The following is a 19,324-nucleotide window of genomic DNA, read 5'->3' as shown; positions in this document are numbered from 1 at the left end:
GATTTCTAAATATCCCACACCAAACATGGCAGCGACATCATCTTCTCTTGCACAGGCTAGATCGCACCATTTGAGGACTAGACCTTTCAGTTGATGCTTTGGTTCCTCATGTTCTTTCGTCAAGGTCTTCTTCTCAGACTCCTTCTCTAGGTCTAGTACAGTAAGGTATCTATTCTACAACTAACAATGCGTGTGAACATCTACAAGAAGTGTCACGTTAGCAGAAAATAAAAAACAGTATTTTTGCAACATGGTGAAATATAGGCCTATTTATGACAAGTTAAAGCATTAACTCAATAGTGCAGATTCAGTATGAGGGTGCACATTTAAACACAAATTAATATAAGTTTCTAGTGCATTAGATTCATGTTACATGTAACATACAGTAAATCTTCAAAATAATCATGTGAAAGTATGGCTAGGAACTACAGTTAAATCAAACATATGAAATGTTAATGCACACATTACATAAACCTTTTATCGTTTTAATTGAAATCATATTCTGCACATATGACGATGGTTTTTATGTAGTTTGCTAATCAATAAATGTCATTCAAGATATTAAAATGCACATTATGAAAGTTGAACTTCCTCTCTATAGTAAGTACATTATCTACTAAGTAAGGGTGGCTTATTTCATCAAGACTTCAAACAATCTATCAGTCAGTTATTGTAGAAACACACCATGTGAGTAGATTCTCTAATCCTACAGTGTATTCACTCTTAAATAATGATGTCAAGTGCAACACTTTACATTAATCATTAAACCACACAAGGAATGTGCTAAGTGTACGTTCTCGATCACTACGATTAATTCTCCTCCTAGGTTCCCAATCTCCCGCCGCCACATAGTGCTCGAGCATTCCCGCCCCTGCGCCAGACACTGGACGATCTCATATACCATTCCTGGGGTAAGTCCATATATTTTACAGTCTGGTACCACCAGCTTCCTAGGTCCTGCCCCCTGATCTCTCAATCCCATTATTGCAGCCTATACGTTTCCACCTACTGATCGGCGTACCCGCACCGGCTCGTCCAAACGATTTTCACGGACTACGTGACCGTTCACGCCCACGACTTCCACCCCCCGCCCGCATCCTCCATCCACACGCGGCACTACCACCGTGCCGGCAACCCACAAGGGTGCTCCTACACCCCACCCCATCCAATAATATTCCAGTCTACTGCGCACCCCCGGCCGGGTTGGAATTATCACCGGCTTTGTGGGACCTGCTCTCCAATTCCTAACAAACGCCACACAGCCCTGAAGAGTCACAGGACAATTCCTAGTGACAAAACACGTGTCGGCTGGTTGCTTGTTTCAATTGTCGTTGCTTCATTAAACAACTTTTTAACATTACACTGGTGTCGACCGTTGCAATTGTAATCCAAACGAGACTTCCATAACATTGTTATACCCCCAGCACATGTGCCCAGGACTGTGCTCATTTTCCAGTGTAGGTCCTTTGACTCACACAATTCTGGGGGTTATTGGGTAATTCCCCCAACCTGGCAGCACTGTACCTACTCGGTTCATAGAATACACCACGCAAACTAGTCTAAGCACCATTCTTCCTGACTTTATTAAAAACCCTACCCCTAGCTTTCATAAACAAATCAGATGTAAACATTAGCAAACGTAAATCATCAGATTGAGCCATTTGTGCTTACTATACCATATATACATGTCCTAACGATTACTAGAGATCTATCTGTGTTAACATGGTCTGTGATCTAAAAGGTATCATAAAGGTAACTGGTCTTTTGTTATTTATGGTAGGTACTTGCTCATAAGAAAGGTCTTCGTTTCTTTTTTTTAAACTGTTAATCATTCACAAGCATTGGAAGTTCGGTTTTAACTTTTGTTCCTCCACTTCTAGTTCCTAAGGCACCACTGGAAGAAGCACCCAAGACATTTACTAACTATACAATCTAACTTGGTGGTGTGCAAATTGCCGGCCTTTGAAGCCATGAGGTTTGAGGACCCTGCCATGTGGTCTTATTTTCCGCCCACCTTTAATGAGTGAACAACCTCAAAGAAGAGCATGCCAATGTCCCCCTAAGTGAAAAAATCTGCTCTTCATATGCCACTCACAATTGGGGTTTAGCTTCTTTGCCACCACTGTCCGTTTTGGAAGAAAGGGGAGGGTCAACCATGGAAGTTGGGCTCACCACAGAACTGCAGTCATGCGACAACTTGACCAGTGTTCAGCATCTCCTCCTCTTGCTCTACACTGCCATTTGCTTCTATACTGGGTAGATATCTGGACCTCATTGATCTGCAGAATTGTGCACACTGTGTCAATACACAACCTGATATCCCAATGGCTTTACAAATTCAATTCAATAAGACCCCATAAAGAAGTGTTGAAAGAGGTCGTGCTATTACAGCGGTGTTGGGCTTGAAGACGTTCGACCTCCTCCTTCATGATGCTGTTTGCGCATTAGAAAAGAACATGTTTTGATGCTCTTTTAATGTGCATAACATTTCATACTGAAGCTTTTCAGCCCTCTTACATCTTTACTAAACAATTTTATTTTGCATTTGCATATTTTATGCATATCATGATTTACACTGCACTTCAGTTAATGAAGTTCCCATTCCCAGAAGGATGCTAGCTTGGCTAAAAAGACATTTATATCATATTCGAGTAAAAAGACATATAGTACACACTGCCGGAACCTATTAGATGATGATTTTGCTACATTATAATCTTTCACCACAAACAACAATGCAATATAACAAAATCAGCACATGTAATAGCAGTTCATTAATACCACATCTCCTGAGCAGTGCTAGCTGGGCTGCACCGTGAAATGTATACTGTGCAGGGTGCCTTGCATTGGAACATGCATATTGTAGTTGCCATCATCGGAGCATGGAATGACAGCTCTGTGGTACCCTCCTCTTACACAGGGCTACATGTCACTGCAGTGCTATTCATCTTTGATGCTCAAATTCAGAAATGGTCCTAAATAAATATTGGGATATAATTGGAGTTAATTGGTTTTTAACAGAGGTGGGTCATTGAGTACCATTGTGATTAATATTTAAATTATTGTATAAACTGGATATGAAATTCCTTTTTAAAGTATTATGTTTGTATGTCAAATTTTTATGGTCCATTAAACCGAATAAAGTTATTTTTGATTTGATTTGAGTACCATTGTGTACATAGATTTATTTTGCCATTTTGGTTCGCAGTTTTTCTATCACTTGCTCTGGGATTCAAAAATACCTCTGCACGGTGGCAGCTTGCCTAAGCTTGTTGATCAGAGTTTGCAAGATGTGAGCTTTTTTTGCTGTTGAAAAAAGTGCCTTTCTTCTGTGGACCGGGCTTTTCTGTGCAGAAATATTCAAGGTGATGCAAGGCAGAGTTGTTTGTCTACGTGAGAACTCTATTCTTTTTACTGCCAGGGGATTTACAGGCAGCAGACTACTTGCATGGTCCAAAGGAGGTGGTAATCCCACCTTCTGAAGAACCTGCCCAGCTGTCCTCATTCTTCATCCTCTTTTCTGTGGAGCAATAATTGTGGCTGCTTCTATCTTGGATAAGGTCCTACATCTTCCTTTGCTTTCTTTCTTGAGGTCAACCTTTTTACAGTTTCTCTCTGCCTAGAGGAGTACCTTAATGTTAGTTGTGACAGTGATGACGCTAGAGTAATCCTCCTGGGCCTTGGTAGGGTCCCATAGTAGCTATTCTCACTTGCCATTCACTTGCTTGGGTAATTGGTGTTTTTTTAGTACTCTTATGAGACTAGAGGCAAGGAATCTGTAGTACGATGCAGACGGGGCCGAACCCTGCTAAAGGACACCTTGTCCACATCAAGGCCTTATTCAACATTTCTTTTACAAGTTTCCGGAGCCCAACTCTGTACTCCTCCGTTTGTTGATTTCATCTTTAATCCTCAGACCTCGCTGTTAAGTTATTCTCCCCCATCTACTCATTTGTACCATGCCAAAACTTTTTCCCACATCTTAATCTGCCTTAAAGACAGACCAACCTACTAATACTCTATCCTGAAGTACCACAATCAGTGCAAGTCGGTGAGTCAGTGGACACGCCATTTCAATTTCTCTTTGTGCATTTAAAACTAATTTTAAAAAAGCAGCTGTAACTCCTTGTCTTTTGCCCTCTCAGCTTCATCAGCTTCTTCAGGGACCGGTACGCCCTATGTATTGTAAATAAATGATTTCTCCTAAGAGGTGCAGGCTTTACAGAGGCCCAACGTACTTGCCAAAGGTGCTTTAAATCCAGCAACGGCAGGTCTGTTCTCCACATTTCCTCTGGCAGTGTGAGGGGCCCATCTTCACCTTGCACCAGCATCCAGTACCATTTTGACACCTCTTTCTTCTGAGGAAAAGTACTTTGCAGTTTCTCTTCACATTCTGTATTTCCTTCTCCTACATCTCCCTGTTCACTTGCCCAGCTTGTCAACTGGTAAAACTCACATTTAGAGAGCCTGTTGTCTGTGAGCCGGGATAGTGTTTCCCTCAGTTGTCCCCATCTTGTTATTCTGGCATCTATAATTGGCCCATCTACTATATCTTGCAGGCAGCCTGTCATTCCAGGTGAGTTCCATAAAGGAGCAAATTCGCTGTAATACAGAATTCCTAAAATCCGCCTAACCTGTATCCAAACTTTAAACGTGCCACTTCGGGTCTTTAGCCTAATCTTCTTAAAAAGACTTGGAAGGCCAGATTTGAAGAGGATGTGGTCGCCTTCTCGCAGCAAATCTTTAGTTTAGGGCTCGATAGTGAGAGGAAGGCAGCTGGAAACCTCCCCTTAGAGGTAGCTGTTATGTTCTAGGTTTGGAATTTATAGGTGGAATGTCATTTGGCCGTGCCGGGTTCCGAGTCAGGTAGTTGTGGAGCCAACTTCGGGATACGCACTGGAGTGGTCATGTGCTGTTTTGAATAAAGCCTAATTTTATTCATACATCTACTGGTTGTTTTGAGGACTGCAACATATTTTGGCGACGAGTGGCGGGCTCGGTGAGCACAGAACAGCCTCTATATGATCTTCATGCTGGTTGGACTTGTGCAGTTACCAAAATGATGAGGGCTCGCAATGAGTAGCGCTGTACGCATTTGCACAAACTGTACTACCATATTGCTAAAGGAGGGCTTTCCTTATGTTAAAGAAGGCGCCTTTTGAATCTCCACAAGTGCACAAACTAGTTTTCAACGTACCTTGCACAGTCTTTGACCGCGAGCTTTCATCGTGGTTTCCTCCTTCTGACATCACACGCAGCTTCGAGGAATTAGCCAGTAATGCTGGAAACGGAAGGCCTGCAATGTTGCAAGCCCTACCACCTTAAAAAAAGACCTAAGTGTTCCCTTTGTCGGCCACCTTTTAGGAAGCCTTTCTTTTGCTTGTCTTTCTAAGGCGATAGGCATGCCCTGCATTTCTGCCATAGGAATTCTCTTTTCAGCGAGTTGCATGCTTTTCCTATAAGGAGTACTTGCCTGTTCTCATTTTCTACCTTCTTTCCAGTGTGGTGTCATGTAGACCATTTGTCATGTAGACTACTTGATTTTTACATTTATCGTATCTTTTTAAACTCTTTATTGAGGTGAAGCTGTTAAAGAATTTGTTGTATCCTTTCTTTTTCCTTTTTCCCTTTCCTCTTTCCCCTTCAATTCTTTGTTTCTTGGGTTCCTTTCCTTCCTTATTTAATCCCTTCCTGTAATCATTTTCTCTTCAGCTTTTTATGTTATTTTGTTAAGGGGGGGAGATGGTGTTATGTTCTCGATTTGGAATTTATAGGTGAAATGTCATTTGGCCGTTCTGGGTTCCGAGACGAGTCAAGCAGCTGTGGAGCTGACTTACGGACACGCACTGGAGTGGTCGTGTGCTGTTTTGAATAAAGCCTAATTTTATTCATACAAAGTCTACTGGTTGTTTCGAGGGATGCAACAGTAGCCTTACATTTTTCAGTTGAACAGCCCAACATTATTGCTGGAAATCTGGGATGGCTATGCCTCCTATTTTACTCTTACGCAGCTTCTTCCAGGCGGTTCTTGCCCCCTTAAAAGCCCATATAAAACTACACAGCTTCCCTTAAAATATTCCATACCTTTCTGCCCTAAAGCTCAAGAGTATCATTTTAAATATGAAGGTGAACTTTGGGAGTATTATCATTTTAGTGCCTGGGTCATTGTTGCTTACGTTTGACAGCAGACTGCTGCCCCGACTGTTTGTTGTCACTAGCCACTTAGCCAACACCGTGATTCAGTAAACAGCCCGCTTTGTTGTTCATAGCCCACTTCACCAACATCATGATGTAGGAAATAGCACGCTTTGTTGCTAATAGTCCACTTCACCAACACCAGGGTCGAGGAAAAAACCAGTTCTTACAGCAGAGCCATCTGCAGGGTCATGGAAATTATACATGCTTCTTCAGTTAAAGAGAGTTTTGCTTCCGTGGTACTCTTTGTCTGGCATGGACGAAGTCTTTGCTACCTGGTGGGGCAGGCTAGCACACCCTTTTATCATTTACTGAGGCAGTTAACTAATCTAGGTGTAGACGTAGCTTTGGGCATCAGACAGTTGTTTTGGGGAGGGTGCACCTCCAAAATTCATGGGTATACCAACCAAGATGGTCTGTTACAAACATCACGCCACCATATGCCACTTTATCGGGGGTCTTTATTCTTCATAAGGGTTGTGCAAGATCAGCCTCTTGTCCCATCCATTTCGGGGACAGCAATCATCTGTAAACAATAGGTTCAGGCTTCTCTCACTAGTGAATACGCTGTGCCTACTTGCAGACAGATGTGGATGTTTGAATGATCTACATCATTCAGAATCCAAGGATGCCGAACATTTTCTCATCATGTCGGGCACCAGCTTCAGTTGTAATGTAATGTGATAAGCATTTCTGAAGCGCACGGCTACCTCAGAAGAGGTCTCCCGTCGCTATCAGCTGCCTAAAGAAAGGGAAGCCCAGGAGGCTATATTTCAATAAAGAGCTGGTTTTTAAAGCCCTCCTGAACTCTAGTTCTGTTTCCTCAGGCACAGGTGGACTGGCATAGAGTTCCAGAGTTTTACTATTTTTACCGAAAAAGACCTGCCACCTTGCTGGGCTTTAGAGAAGCGTGGAAGCTGAAGGAGCTGCTGGTGGTTGGATCTCAGGACCCGTTCCTGGTGATACAAATGCAGGCTCTGCCTGAGATATCTCGGGCCTATGTCCCTAGTCGCTCTAGAAGCCAGGGTCAGGGACTTGAACTCTATTCTCCTGGCTAACAGGAGCCAATGCAATTGTCTCAGACGAGGGAAGATATGATGCCGGAGGGGAACCCGCGGAATCAGCCTTGCCGCAGAATTCTGAATTATTTGAAGCCTGCGAGTCAAATAGGCAGGAAACCCTATATTGAGGCTGTTGGCGTAGTCTAGCTGTGATGTCACCAAAGCATGAACCATAGTCTTATGGCATGCCTACGGAATGAAGCGTAAAAAATTCCTAATGGATTTCAGCTCCCAAAAGCAGGTAGAAGAGATTTGACGCACCTGAATCGTAAATTATAGGTCCTTATCCAGCCTGATTCCCAGGTTTCTAGCCGAATCTGCTGGAATTGGAGGTGAATCCGGATCCGTGGGCCACCAAAGATTCGGTGGAGGAGGTGAAGCCTGACTGAAGAACAAGATCTCAGTCTTATCTGCATTCAGTTTCACACAGTTCACCTTCATCCAGTCCAAGATATTTTTCAGGCATTCCTTGAAGTTATGAAAGGCAACCTCCGAATGTTCTTTAAAAGAGAACAAGAGAAGTTCCCCTTGTGATATGGTGTAAGAGAACATGCTCAGACCCGCATCTTCATTTTTCCATAACGTTTATGCCAGCGGAATTGCTTGTTCACTGAGATTTCCTTATCTTTTTAAGCATTTGCCATCCATCCTGTACCTCATTTGGGTTGTTCCTGAATAGAATGAATGTTTGCAAATCAACTTTTGCATTGATCTGTACTAGAAGCTGATTTCCAATCACTTGCTGTCGCTGGCAGTGCCTACAGATTGGTTAATTTTGACCCACATCCAAGACTAGACGAAGAAAGTGTTGAATCTATAGGTCCTTGCTGCTAGAAATATCTAAAGTTCAGATATTTTTGGGGAGCACATCATTAGCTTTCCATCAGGGTTAAGACGTAGTTGGCTTGAGAGGGTTCACACAGCTATTACAATCATGGAAATAGATCACTTAACTTACGGCAGTCTGCTCTGCGGTTAAGTATCATCAGTAGCAAATAACACATATGTATGGTATGATAAAGGTAACTCCGGTGGCATAGAGAAGCTGTGTAGGGTAATAATGAATGCAGCTCTGGCAGCATACCGTAGACATCTAGGGTACGATGAAGGTAACTCTACTGGCATAGAGTAGGTGCCTAGGATGTGATGATGTAACTCTGCTGGCATGCACTAGATATCTACGGTAAGATAAATGTCAAGGTTGGCAAAGAGCGAAGCATGGGGTATGATGAAGATAACTCTGGTGCCATAGAGTAGATACATGGGGTATGACGGTGACTCTCCTGGTATGCATTGGATGCTCAAGGTTTGATGGCGGAAATGCTGGAGGCCACCGGTAAGTGGTCCAATATAGATATTTGTGGTATGATTAATGTAATGCTTGGAACCTGTGGCAGATGTTTGAAGTAAAAGAAAGGACTATGGGAGATGGCTGTGGACAGAAAGTGATAATGTTGGTAGCCTGCCGTGTGCAAGTTGGCATATTTTAAGACTGGTGGCATACAGCAGGACGCAATATTGAAGGCATAGGCTGAATGAATGCGGTTGTGGAGGCAAAAGCCAGCAGAATTTACTTGTTCTGAAATGGAAGTAACGCAGAAGAGGATTCAGATAGGGATATGTTACAGAACACAACAGTGGTGTAATATAAGATACTGGTGACGTACCACGTGACAGACATAATGGAGAATGCCCGGAACAACGCTGACAGAGCCACGTGTTACGTAACATCACTGCCTTAACCATGCATATGCTGGTTGGGGGGGGGGGGGGGGTGGGAGTTTTTAGGAGTGCAGGCGGTTTTAGGGGTCATGGTGGGGGGGGGGTCCGGGTAGGTTTTTTAATTGGGGTCAGGGATTGGGGTTATTTTGGAAAGGGAGAGGTTTTTAAGGCACAGGGCGGGGGAGGGGTACTTATAGGGCCATCGCAGGGGAGGCGGGGTCAGGGTAGTGTATGGTAAGGGGCATGGTTTAGGCTTCAGGGGGCAGGGAGGGGAATGGGTAGTTTTAAGGGCAGCGCAGGTTTAGGCCTTAGGGCAGGGGGGCGAGGTAGGGGGTTCAAATGTTAGGGTAGGGGGGTCGGAGTAGTGGTGAACCTTAACCACGCATACCCCTTTACCATTCATGCCTTTACAACAAAAATGCATGGTAAAGGCTTGCGTGGTAAAGGAATGCAACGTTAAGCTGGATTTGTGGGTCGGGTTGCCTAGTAGAGGCATGCGTGGTTTAGCCATGTGTGCCTCTGTCATACAACCAGACATTAATGATTTTTTGAGGGGCCTGCAGTGAATGACTGCCTGTGGAGAGATATCCCAAGCATCACACAGAGCGAATCATAAATCTTCACGTCTGTGCTGAATGTAAAAAATCTGGAAAATTTGAGTAAATTGAGTAAGTTAAATCTTGAAAAGTGCTGAGGCTAGGCTTTGAAAACCAGAAGGAAATCTGTTTACTTTGCTCTCCAGTGCTCTGAACAAACGTTGGCCATTACATCTATCCAATTTTCCTTCACAGGCTTTCTATTTATGGTGATTACTGCGGCCAGATGGAACATGCGCAGAAATGTTTGGACCGACTGATCGCGAATCGAGATGATGTTAGGCAGAAAGTAGAGGTAAGTATGGAAAGTGGAGATGGTTACTTCATCTACAGTTACAAAATGCCCAGGTTTTTAAAAAATTATTTTTCACTGTCATTCCCTTTCTATGCCTTTTTTAAAAATTTGGTCGTATCAATTCTCTATCTCATCTGCAGACAAATTACCCTCCTAATGTAATTGGCCAGAAGATGTTGCTTTTTCCTGACTCTCGATTTTGTGTTGATTCTTCTGTTGCATTGTCTTCCCATCAAGGATTCTCTTATTATATACTACTGGGAAATGCGCCCCGTAGAATAAAAATTATTTCCTATTGATTGAGCTGTACAGGAGAAGAAGACAAAACACAACTCAATAAGGGAATTAAATCGAGCCGGGGAGGCTCAGCTGATGAAAGGCCTTCGTGCTGGACGGTGTGGGTTTCTACCCTCCCACTCATTCTAACTCCATCCACCCGCTCTATTGCAAGATCCATTTCCCCTTAATGGTGTTGAGCTTGTGGGACCCATTACTCTGCGGTAATGAAATAGTAACCGCAGGTTTGTGATGGCAGGATCTGCTCTCTGTCTAATTTAATAGAGTTGAGTCTTTGTACGTTAGGGGTGAGTCGGGAGCTGCAGTGAGCTGAGGCCAGAACAGAAGCACCGCTGTAAATTATTTAAAGGGACAATGGTGGCTTGTTGCCAGCATATTCTCCCTAACAGGAGAGGAGGGGACAATCTGAAATGTGCAAAATCAAATACCATCTTCGCCACCATCACTGCCTGATTTTGGGCAAGTCTGGACTGTCTTTGTTGTTGTAATTAGAAATGTGTGGTGTTCTGTTTCGCTTAAATGTCCGCCTCATCAACATTCTTTCGTGCCCTTCTTCAGGAGTGTACGCTGAGAGTCCAAGACGGAAAATTCAAATTACAGGACTTGCTTGTGGTACCAATGCAGAGAGTCCTGAAATATCACCTCCTATTAAAAGTAAGTGATCCTTCCGTTTCTGTTTTTATTCGTTCTGATTATTGGCCATCTCTTTCTTGCATGCATGTCAAAGTAAATGGTTTCTAAGCGCTTATGAAACGGGGTTATTGTAACCAAGCAGAGCGATACACATATTTGTGACCCTAGATGCATGAAGGGCAGTATCTGCCATTCTAGAATATGAACTGAGACCTTAAGACTGCATGCAGACCACAACTGTGGATGCCAAACCACATGTACCCAATCTGCTGCTGTATGGAGCATTTGCAAGCTCTTCTGCGTTTGCCTGGCCAGAAGTGACTGGAAGCTATGCTGTTGTTCTTTGTTAAAGATCTTGTGATGTTCATGTTATCCGTGATTTTTGTTTAAGAACTCTACTTATTTTGTAGTTGTTTTGGGTCAGACTGGTTGGAGGATACCTAGTTTCAAAGAAGAGCTGAGTTTGGGATGACTCCCCTCACTCACCAGTCTCTTTCTACATTTTCTGTGCTATAGACCCAGTACAAGAGAACAGCAAGAGCTTGTAGGTCACACTTTTCGCTCCAGTTGTATTCAGTGAACACTATCCTGTGACTGCATGCAGAATTGAAGGTGTTTACTCTAGGCATACAGTCGTAGAATGCCACTCCCCTTGATGCTTGCCTGGCCTTGTGCTGCTCCTGGCTTTCCATTGGTCTCTGCTCCATTGTTTGTGTTGACGATCTCCTTGTCAGTGGTAGACAGAACTACAGACCCCTAGATACAAATCTGTGATCTTCTTTTCCTTCACCACTGACTTGAGTACATAGAAGGAGACCAGAGCAGGTGCTCTCTGACTTGCTACTGAAGAGTCATTTGTTTGTGGGATGTAAAGTGTTGGGGGCAGCAAACACTGAAGATGTGTGGGGCATGTGTCCCAGTGGAAGGATATCTGTGCTAGACTGGAGAAGTGTCATTATCTCCCCTCAATTCCCTGCTCCTGGTCAGCATTGATGCTACCTTTGATCTTGTAGGGGACAGTGAGCATCCCTGCTAGGAGAGACACACATGACAGTCTAGTCTTGCCCAGTCCTAGGACCTTTCCTGCTGATTTCAAACAAAAACCTCTCAAATAAAGCTTATGTTCTTGTTGGAAGGTGACCAGATTCCCTCTCAGAGGGGCTTCAAATGTAGTCAATGTGCAAGATGTACTACAAGAGATTGAACCTCCCTTCTTTAAAAGGCCTGATTTGAGCATCTTTTGCAGGGCAGTTGAGGTTTCACAGATTGTTGCCAGTCTAAAGGTGAAATGTTCACTTAAATATATGAGGCAGGAACGAGATTTGAGCTCCAAATGTTCTGAGGTGTGTTGCCCTGGAGGAGTTGTGCTCAGTTCCGATAGGTAGTTGTTAATGGCAGTGAAGCTTGGACTGAGGATCTTTCGTCAAGCACTGGCAGCAGCCTGGCTGCTGGGGATTTTCTTACATCCTGCATGGCACGTCCATCCTGTCCTAGGCTACCTAGTTCCTTCCACATTGCAGCTCTATGGTTGTCTTTCCCACTGGTGCAAGCAAGACCAGGTGTCATGTTGGTGTCTGGATGTGAATGTGAGTTTCTTGTAAGCAATCTAGGGGACTACACCACTGGTGGGGAGTAATGACGGGAGGGACATGCCTATCACCTTGAATGACAGGGCGGGTATGCCTGCCAAGTGCATGGACTGAGTCCAGGAATACATGACCTTGCATGCAGAAGGTTGATTGATTGTTCATCTCCAGTGGACTAACTATGTGTGGATGAGGAGAGAATGTTCTGTTGATGGCATTTTATGTCATCGTTCACATGAGGCACAGGCCTTTTCGGGAGTGGGGAAGAATGATTTCTCTGGGAAGGCCCCTTGTTTGGGGTCAGGCCGATGCGGTATTAGGAAAGGACATCTCAACGACCTAAGGGTGGAGTGTGCTAGCGCTAGGCTGGATCGACCAGAATGACTTCTAGGACCCATGCAATTTCTACATCTTATTTTGTATGCTTTATGCAACTAGGAGTCTCTTGAAACCTGTATCCTCCAGTCTCCTGTCAATCAGTAAGTGAGTGATGCACGGTGGGGCACAATTATCTGGACATCCAGCCCAGGTGGGTGAGGGAGGGCACTGGTGAGATCCCTTTTAATGTCTAGAGTGTGGGCCCAGGCAGACAGATGGACACACAGACAGACGCCCCAGTGTCACATTGCATCGTGCCAGCCAGGGATGTTAAGTCTTGCCTGACCCTCAGAGTGGTCCCTCTTCTGGACATAGGTGAGTTTGATCCTCTCACTGGCTCATATCATCAAATGTACTCCCAGAAAGTCTACTGGGGGCACATGTGAAACGGAGAGAACCTCCTGTCTCCCTGCGTATACGAAGGTAAGAAGACCCCAACGATCTGCTCAAGAGTGTTGAGGTGCAAATTTCTAACCGGAACGGCAGAACTTGATGAGAGCATTATGCCTTATTCTGTAGTGATTGACCCAATGTGATTACCCGAATGTATGTTTCACTGCTTGAATGTAACCTGTTATTTGTCCTAGATACCCTAATGACTATGGAATCAAATTTTTATGAACATGTTTTGATTGATTTGATTATGCTTGTGGCGCCTTTGAGATGGGCCCCTGCTGTAGTACAGCTATAATCAGGGCCACAGGAATTATGCAGCAGGAGAGGCCAAATTATGTGGCAGGGTTGAGTAAATGATGCTGCAAGAAAAGACAAATTATGTGGCATAATGTGGCACATTTTGCAATAATAGTACATTATTATTGTCATTTGCAAACTAAGCAATGCTGTCTGGGCGTTGGCTACCAGTTTAACACCCAAATATAGCAATAACCAATAGAAAGTTGACCAGTCCCGCTTTGCCACGGGATTTCAAGTGCGCGTCAACACGTGTTGCTGCATATTTAGTAACTTTTGAACCAACTGAACCAGAATGTTTTGTTGTTAAAATCTGCAAATTATGCGTCAGATGATGGATTATGTGGCAAATGCAGAAAATCTATTATTATGCGAAAATTGCAGTGGCAGTACAATCGCATAATTCCAGTGGCCCTGGCTACAATAAGTAAACTAATAAATATGTTACCAATGTACCCAACCAGCAATGTCTGTCTTTAGTCTTCAACTTATTTAACAGTCTATGACCCTATGAAACAGATGGAGGCACAAATATGTATAAAACGGAGTTGTGAAATTGATTTTGAGAACCATAAAACTCCCTGACATTCACATGTAGCACATCAACACTATGAATCTCGATGCTTGGACATGGTGGTGAGACTTGCTGTGTGGCCTTTGGAAGTTTGATCACGTTTCACGAGGGTTAGAAAGCCTTTGCATTGGTTCCCTGTAATGGAAAGCATCATGTTTATCTGGCTTAATGCTTGAGCGGTCAGCGTTCCAAGAAACTACTGCAGAATAGCGGAATTGCTGAAGGGCAAAGACTTCTGGATGCTGGGCCTCTGCTTTTCAATGGCGTATCGCTAACTCACCACCTTACATGAAATCACCACCCTTTCAGGAGGGCTCTTTTTTAGGGGTCGGGGCAGTAAGACTTATGTTCAAACATAACCAAACGTGACCACGCTGCTCCCCTCATATCAGGAATTACCACTGAAACACTTATCAGGGAATCCCCAATGCATTCCTATGAGAGGGCAGCCTCAAAGCAGTGAGAAACCAAAATGGCTGTTTGTCACTACCAGGACATGTCATGCTGTTAAGGCACATGTCCTACCTTTTACCTATATTGCACCCTGCCCAGAGGGCTAGCTAGGGCCTACCTTAGGGGTGACTGACATGTAGTAAAAGGGGGGTCACAGACGTGGCAACCACTTTGCGTGCCACATCACAGCCGCATAAACTACGCGCACATACCCTACAGTGGCAGAGGTCTGTGACAGGTCTGAAAGGCTACTTTCGTGGGTGGCACAATCAGCGCTGCAAGCCCACAGTAGCATTTAATTTACTGGCCCAGGGTATATGAGATACCACCGTACAACGGACTGACAGGAAAATTAAATACGCCAAACAGGTGTAGGTTACTATGTTTACCACAGAGAGCACACGCACTTTACACAGGACAGCAGTGATAAAGATCCCAGAGTCCTAAAACCACCAACATCATGTCAGAAAAAAGACTAGGAGGCAAAAAGTTCAGGGATGACCCTGCAAAAAGGGCCAAGTCCAACAATTGGTCAGGTATTGTTCAGTGCATCATATAAAGGGAGTCGCGTAGGCTGTGACCAGCAATGGTTGTTTTCAACCGGAAGTATTTTTCGGGCTGAGATTAAAAATATGCTTAGATTCCACATTGATCAGTTTTTTCAACTCCAGTCTTAGGACAGGGTATTTTTCAACCTATGAGCCAGTAAAAGTCATCTTGAAGACATTGTTTTATGACCCCATGTCTGTTTTACAGTCCACTTTATTGTTTGTGTAGTTCAATTAATAAGTAAGTTTGCTTTGGTCTCTAAAATGTAACAATGTTTTGGGAAAATTGAAAACTCAGCATCAATAACTGGCATAGCATTCTGCAATGTTTTGAGTTAGTGAGATCAGCAGACTCCCCCACGAGGCTCAGATATCACCGTAGATGGTATCCAAATTCTCCTTTGTATAGTCTAGTGCAGTGGTACTTAACCTGGGGTTCCCGGGCCCCTGTGGGTCCCCGGGCCTCTGTGGGTCCCCATGACCTCCTCAGAGGGTCCTTGACTGCTTAGACAGTTCATCAGTATTACCAAAGTAGTACAGTATATAGGCATAAAACAGTAACATGCAAAATTGAAATTTTTAAAATCCCCAGTGAAGATAAAGAAATTTGGTTGTAAAAATGAAGTTGCTGTCCTTAGCTTGGTACAGTAAACAGAATTTAGTATGGCTGATTGGTGGCCTCAATTCAAGCATCGGTATGTGCTGACAAAGCATTCATTAGAAGCAAAAAAGGTGCAGTAATATGCAAGTGTCTAACGCGTTGCCTTGTCTTTTAGCAATAAAACCATATTTTGAAAAGCTCCAACTTTGAAATAAATGTTGTTTGTCTAATAAATTATGTCTTAATTTTTGTATTTGTATGAAGGATACTTATTTCTGTACTTGTTGTCTACTGTTTTCAGGTTCATATCATGCAAGTTGCTTAGTCTGGGCTCCCCGGCTTCCAGTGGTGATTCACTGGGAGTCCAGGGAAGTAGCAATATAAGAAACCATGATCTCGTACGACCTTGCTAAAGCAACGGGTTGTTGGGAAGTATAGGTGTCGAAAAATGGCATACCTTTATATATTAGGCCTAATTGTGAACACTAAGAAGGCATCATGCAATTATTGTACCCATCCGTAGACGCCTCCTTTTTCAGCACCGAAGGCCCCATCTTGGGTAGTATGTTCCTCTCTGAATGCCTTATCTATTGTGTCCAGCCCTGGAGGTCCTAGGTGGAGCATCGTACCCTGTATCCAGTGCTTGAGCCCTCATTTGTTGAACTGGGGTTTGTTTTGGATGTCTCCTGGTGTAATGTTGCCATCCATGTTAGCCTTATGTGGTATGAAGTGCTCAGATATGAAGACCACCTCTGGAGAATCATGTCCCCTTTTGAAAGCATTATCTTGAATATTCTTTCCAGCCGTAGAGCCCCCAAATTTGCAATTTTGCGTCGAAAGCTGAGAAATAGGGGCTGTTTCAATGGTGAAAGGTTGAGATTGAACAGAGCAAATGAGGAATAATGTTTGGGAGAAGCATTCATATCCCTACAGAGGGAGAACGCAGCTCAGGTGCCGGCCATCTTCAAAAAGATGAGTACCCCTTGCACACCAGAGGGGAAGCTCAGCAGTTAACACGCGAAGACATCTTTATAGAAAGGGTACTGAATGCATGGTGTAACTTTCAGAAGAAGTGGATGAGTTATAAATAATACATCAACTTACTTTAAAGAGCCCTGAGAGAGATCTAAAAATACCTCTTTGCTGGGTAAACAAGGGAAACGCTGAAGACCTTGAATGACCAGTGTCAGTCTTAAAATGATGAATGGGAGGTGGAAGGGGCTGGCAATCCTCACGTCCAGTGAAATTATATTAACTTCTTTTGCATTCCTATTTTTATTACTCACAAGAGGGGAAGGGTTATTTTTCAATTCAGTTTTTGTGGGTTAGATTAAAGTTATGAATGTAGGTATGGATATTTATATAACATAATCCTAGCTGTAGAGCAGAGGTGCTGTAGTTTCTGAGGGGGGTATAGAGAGAGGACACAAAATCATATGCAGAAGTGGAGATCTTTCAATTATATTTTTCACATTTACGAGTTTAACATGTGATTTGCCCAGTAGCGTAGCAGGGGGGCTGTCTGCTCTGGGCGACACGAGTTTTGGGGTCGGTGGCCTCCGCCCCCGTGTTTACCTGTGACCGTTGTGGGGCGGCAAACAGGAATCGCCGGCATCCCCCACTGCTCCTACATACAGCTGCCACAGGGCGGCAAATGCAGGGACTGCCACGGGCCGGCCAAAGGGCTAGTTACGCGCAAGATCCTGAGTTGAGCGAAAGGATCGCGCAAGGAGGCAGGTTTACAAGAGAAATTCAGGTTTATTTCTCTGAAAGAAGAACCCATCCAAAGCGCCACATCCAGTCAAGGCAACAGACCTGGTCATTTGAACTAATACATTCCATCACCTGGGAGACCAGGAGCAAGTACAGAACCCCTATTTGCCATGACATATGACATCATGCTGTGGCAAGCAGAATACCACACACACCTTCCCCCGTTGACATAGAAAAAAACAAATGAGGCAATAGCGAAAGTGGAAGTAACAGTAAACAAAACATTCAGGAAACAAAAATCTTTTAACTTGTTAACCTTTGCATTTTCTAGAGGATGTGCATCAAGGACCAGAAACTGTTCTAGTAGCAGTAATGATAACCTTCAAGATACAAAGTCTTTTAAATAGCATGGCCTTTTGACATTCCTCGAAGAAAAGCGTGGAGAACCAGAAACAGTAACGGCATCTTTACTAATTACAGATTTATCACAACATTCCCCCCATTGTACACACAGACTCTGTTCAAATTCCAAACCCTGTGGTCTTGAGCTCTGACAGCATTTTTGAACACTTTTATGACTCGTATGGGTTTAGAAAACTTGGCCTTGGTACAAGGTTGCTTGATGACTACTAAGTCACCTACCGAGACCGTGGTTTCTTTAGTGGATTTCTTTGAATCAAAGTATGATTTTCTGGATAAACACTTAGCTTCTTCTCTTTTGCACCAATCTGGAGTAACTTTCTCAGATGAAGAGAGAGAAGCGGAACCTTCGAAGTGTCTTACCCAAGAGAGCTCAACCAACGTACAGGGAGACCTGCCTCTAAACAGAGCAAAAGGGGACTTTCCAGTCGTGCTATGTGGTGTCACCCTATAATTTTCAACTTTTTTTTAGAACTTCTTCCTTCCAATTGAGGCCAGCACCCTTGGACCAAGAGATGGTTTATTTCTCTGAAAGAAGAACCCATCCAAAGCTTCACATCTAGTCAAGGAAACAGTCCTGGTCATTTGAACTAATACATTCCATCACCTGGGAGACCAGGAACAAGTACAGAACCCCTAGTTGCCATGACATATGACATCATCAGAAGAACCTGCCACATGCTGTGGAATGCAGCATACCAAACAACGCCACTGGATTTGCCCAGTAAATCTTAGCTTTCAGCTGAGTGCGAAGTATAAAATTCAAACCCAGTATTTGGTCCCCCAAATTGGCTGTTTATTCACCAACCCTTGAAAGTAAATGTACTTTATGTGAAAGTTGTTGAATATTTCATGCCATATTTATTAGCGGTGCCTTACCTTAGTGTGAAGCGAATGGGAATTTAAAGCTTGTCCTTCTCTGATTGGTCCCAAATGCTGAAAGGTCTCCCAGTGCCCACCCCCCATGCCCCTCCCTATGTCCTGGCATGACAGCAGGCTTTTTAACCTTGGGTGCAGTTACAGACCTGTCTCCATCGATAAGCTGTTTCTATGCTGCAGTCACTGGACAGTTGTGCATATCAATAATGGTAGGCAAGTGTAAGTGTTCTGTGAGATGTCTTCCTCAATTGTCTTGTCACTGATAACCTGGAATTTTCATAAAGATGCTGGATTAAGAACTCAGGGACTTCAGTTAATCTCATAGCCACATATTGGGTGTGCAACAGTTAGCAGCAACGCTTTCTCTGCCTCACTGCCCCTCCAAATAAAGGTAGCAATACCCCTGGAAGCTAACAGGTACATTTGAATATCACTGCGCCTACAAATCTTGACCTCTAAGCTTAGGCAGTAGTTGAAAATTGTGGTGCCATTGTCTGCACAGTCGAATGTCAAATCGTGCCATTATCCTGATGTAAAGTCCTCTTTACTAACATGCCAGGTGACCTCTTTGCTAACAAGCAGGACGTGATATTCTTTTTGCATGTACAACAAATGGCCGGTGGTATAATGTTAGGGAAACATTAGGGAAACTGGCGCTACAAGGGTGATGTCATCGAATATCT

General features: G+C 43.7%; 1 protein-coding gene across 1 annotated transcript in view; it reads left to right on the top strand.

Moving 5' to 3' along the window:
- Window positions 1-19,324, top strand: part of VAV2 (vav guanine nucleotide exchange factor 2) — an 805,614-nt gene that overhangs the window by 690,639 nt on the left and 95,651 nt on the right. Inside the window, exons 9-10 of the mRNA XM_085612602.1 lie at window positions 9,767-9,866; window positions 10,722-10,817. Of these exons, the coding sequence (XP_085468728.1) occupies window positions 9,767-9,866; window positions 10,722-10,817 (196 nt within the window). The remainder of the gene's footprint in view (window positions 1-9,766; window positions 9,867-10,721; window positions 10,818-19,324) is intronic.

The sequence above is a fragment of the Triturus cristatus genome, chromosome 1_2 (genome assembly GCF_964204655.1).
Source record: "Triturus cristatus chromosome 1_2, aTriCri1.1, whole genome shotgun sequence".
Lineage (NCBI taxonomy): Eukaryota > Metazoa > Chordata > Amphibia > Caudata > Salamandridae > Triturus > Triturus cristatus.
This window is presented reverse-complemented; position numbering and strand designations above follow the sequence as displayed.